General features: G+C 37.9%; 1 protein-coding gene across 3 annotated transcripts in view; it reads right to left on the bottom strand.

The window, feature by feature from the left end:
• Positions 1 to 1,211: 1,211 nt before the first annotated feature.
• Rock1 (Rho associated coiled-coil containing protein kinase 1) overlaps positions 1,212 to 3,907 on the bottom strand; it is a 155,306-nt gene continuing 152,610 nt past the window's right edge. For all 3 annotated transcript variants that reach the window (XM_008826963.2, XM_017796569.2, XM_029560558.1), the window contains one exon: positions 1,212 to 2,726. In XM_008826963.2, the coding sequence (XP_008825185.2) occupies positions 2,723 to 2,726 (4 nt within the window). In that variant the 3' untranslated portion in view covers positions 1,212 to 2,722. The remainder of the gene's footprint in view (positions 2,727 to 3,907) is intronic.

Genomic DNA, 3,907 nt, shown 5'->3' on the forward strand with positions numbered 1-3,907 from the left:
GATGTAGCAGAAATGCAAAGTGCTGCTGAGCAGTGCCTTGATCTCACTCTGCTCAGCGCCATGTTGGTGTATTTTGGGAGCAAGTTGTTTCCTGAACTTAAGAGAGAAAGCAGGGGCTGGAGAGTTTGCTCAGCTGTTAAGAGCACTGACTGCTCTTGCAGAGGACCCGGGTTCAATTCCCAGCACCTACATGGCAGCTACGAGCCATCCTTATCTCCAGTTCCAGAGGAATCCGAAGCCCTCTTCTGACCTCCGTGGCATTGCACGACACGGGTGCACTCACATACATGCAGGCAATATACTCATACACATAAAATAAAAATAATAAATAAAATATCAAAAAAAAAAAAAAGAGAGAGAGAGAAAGCAGCCCTTCCTGCCCATTTGCTTCGGCAAGGTTGTACTGGGAATTATTTCTCAAAACACTCCCTTCTCAGCAATTTTAAGCTCAGATTAATATTTCATCAAAAAGTCCCCTCTTGCTTAGACTTAGTATTAACTCTGCTCTCTGAAATTGTACCTTAATGGGGATACTTATAAGAAGGTAGTAAGGACATTGTCAGGCAGTGAAGGATCAGGGAAGTCTACCCATTTGCAAAATACAGTCACATTTTAATGGATCTTGGCAGAAGACACAAGACATCTGGGTCAGAGAAAAATGATTTTATTACTCACAGAAGAGCAAGCAGCATGAACTTCATGATCCATCAGTTCCTTTGCCCAAGTCTCACAATGGGCAATGTAGACTGTACGTGGTCCTGAACGCACAATGGCTTTGTTTCATAGGCAAGGAACTCAAGCACATGGTACCTGAATACTTTATAATGAGCTCAAGCAAACCTGCGTGACTTTAACCATGGAGGGAGACCTTATTACACTGGACATCAAGTGAACCTGTGAAAGGGAGACTTAAGGCTGCTGATTTGTTGTATGGTACTTATCAAACAGTCCACAACAGGTTATCACATTCTTTCCTCACAAGATATACAGAACGCCAAGAGACCCACAGAAAAGTGCTTCTCAATAGAAATTAGCCAACTTTTCATCTGAACAACTGTTCCTCTTGTTTTAGAGCCCAAACCAAGTTTTATCTTTTAAAAATAATTTTAATATAGTCATAAATTTAGCAAACATTTGTATACAAATACAGAGTAATTTGCAGTATGCTGTCTATTCAGTCCAGCCATGAGAAAACACCATAGTAGTCAATATTAAAAGTATCCATCATAAATTACTTTTATTTCTCATTAAATGAGCACAGAGTCATTAGCATATTAATAACAGATATGTTTATTATTACATATCCATCAGTGCGGCTTTCAATACCACTTGAAACATGCATATCACCCTAGAGACGATCAGTTTTCCAGTGCTTATTTGATATACATTACTGCAGAGCCATTATAAATTACTGAGGAGGTATTTGGTTAAAAAATAAACAATAAATCATACTGCCCATAGAAATCAACTCTTGTTACTGGACAAGAGTTTTAACAGTATTTATCTGGTAATCCTACATTAACTGGAAAACATCACGGATATGTTGCCATTATCTTTTTATACTGCTGCAGCCTTGTATATTTTTGCAGAGTTTTCTAGTCTTATTCATTATTGTAGCAGGTAGTCTGATGCAAAGATTGTACTCAATTTATGAAAGTCCAACAAACCTCTAAATATTTTAAATTAAACCAATGACCAATGAAAAACCCACTGATACACATAATTTTATTTTTGTAAAATCTGTTTTCTGAAAAACCTGTACTTACGGCAGTAAAATAATTTTCTCAAATTAAGGCACTAAAAGGGCAATGCAACTCCCACTGAAAGTGTTCTAAGAATAATTTACATTTCAAACAGTGCATACATTTCTTATGTTTGTTAACTTAGTCTTTTTCACTTAAAACCACAAAGAAATACATTATACAATTACAGAAATGATGTACCCCACAAAATGCTTTTAAACTTGGTTCTTTTGTACAGTTGGTTCCTAATGTCTCTAGTAGTAAAATAACTCAATATGGCTTGGCAAAAAATGCATAGATTAAATGTAATTCTTCTGTCTTCTCCCATTCCCCAATCTACAAACTTGATGAAACATATACAGTATTTTGTAAAGCATAATGGAAGGTATTTAATTTCTCCATCAAGTCCACTATGGGCAATCGACAGCCAGGCTTCTGAACTCTACAATGAGGGCGCCGAAATTCATGTGACGCCACTGCTTTCTTACAAAATCATTCTGTGTAGTCTTGCAAGAGCACAAAAAAAGTCATTAAAAAAAAAACTTGTCTCATTTTGAGATATTTTCTTTACTCCTTCCATGAGCTGATCTTGATACTGATGGTCATTCCACCTGAAAGTTCCTTCCTCTCACTCATGAGGAAAACTGTTCTATCACGACTCACAGGCGTTTTCTTATCAATTCAAAAAGGCAGCACCTTTTTTAAAAAATGTATCTAGCTGAGCTTTCCCCCAATGGTACTTGCATTACACAGTAATAATTAAATCTAATCTACCTGTAGGCAAACCTGCAATAAGAAAAACAAAAACAACCCTCAGTGTGCTTTTTGTGCCAAAGCAAGGACAGAGTAACAGCAATTTTAACCCTGAAAAGCCCGTGATATTTGTGTCAAAGAAACAGCCTGTCTGCTCAGCATGGTTAAAACAGCCTGGTTTATCAGGTAGCATCCCACACGATTCCACATAGCAGTAGGTCACATGGTTAACTGTTGGAGGGGGAAAAAAAAAACAAGCTGTAATTTAAGAACTCTACTTAATTTAAAGCTGTAATAAACAACTGGAGCAGCGCACTCAGTGGTAGATCACTTAGCTGGCATTCATGAAGCTCAGGGTTCATTTCCAGCAACACTACCCTTTTCCTCTCCCAAGATCAAGGGGAAGACAAATACACATACAAAACAGTAATTACATAAAATTTAGAGAAAATAGGGAAAAGAAAGACTATAAGATTATTTCCTTTTGTCCTATTCTTTTTCTAAAACACATTTTCTTCCTCAGATATAATCCTGCTTTAAATAGTTTTATTTTTTATTTTCATTATTTTTATGTGTGAGTGTGTTGCCTGCGTGTGTGTAAGTGCCCCCATGTTGTACAATGCCCAAGTAGGTCAGAAGAGGGTGTTGAATTCCCTTGGAACTCGAGCTATGGACAGCTGTTAGCTGCCATGTGGTGCGAATGTAGGGAATCAAACCTGAGTCTTCTGCAAGAGCAGCCAAGGCTCTCAACTGCTGAGCCATCTTTCAAACCCCTTAAATAATCTGAAATACAGTATATACCCTACACCTGGGTGGCTGAAACAACATTCTACAAACTAAGTTGGATGCTGTGATATATTGGAATACTGTGTGGCTCAGGAATACAGAAGGAAAGGGTATGAATCATTTCAATGAGTAAGACATGGACACAGGCAGTAGAGAATGAAGAAAAGGGAATTAAAGATAGTGTTAAGCCTGCTTAACAGACACGGATGACTACAGAGACACAAAGGAGTATCAGGCATCAGGTCCTGGATTCAGATGGCCATCTTATCTAGAGATCCCATTTGAGGGAGCATAGGCAGTTGGTAAGGAGAAACAAAAAGCTTTAGAACTGGACACCAATCCACAGGCTGTTATCTTGCTGAAAGATGCTCAATTTCTATGAGCATCATTCATTCATACATAAAATGAGAATTTAATGAGATTTACCTTCTCAAGGAAGGATTTAATCAGATCCTATAATTGTTACAGCATATAAAATACTCTTGGAAAAGGCTACATAACAAGCAACAATGTCAGATAGGAGATACCTTCTTTTGAGTTGTTGGCCAGGGTGGCCAAAGGGACTCCCAGATAGTAACCCAGCATAGAACTGGGAAAATGAACAGCAGACCCCATTCTTATCTAAA

This window comes from Nannospalax galili, unplaced genomic scaffold, assembly GCF_000622305.1.
Source record: "Nannospalax galili isolate Female #2095 unplaced genomic scaffold, S.galili_v1.0 scaffold511, whole genome shotgun sequence".
Taxonomy (NCBI): Eukaryota; Metazoa; Chordata; class Mammalia; order Rodentia; family Spalacidae; genus Nannospalax; species Nannospalax galili.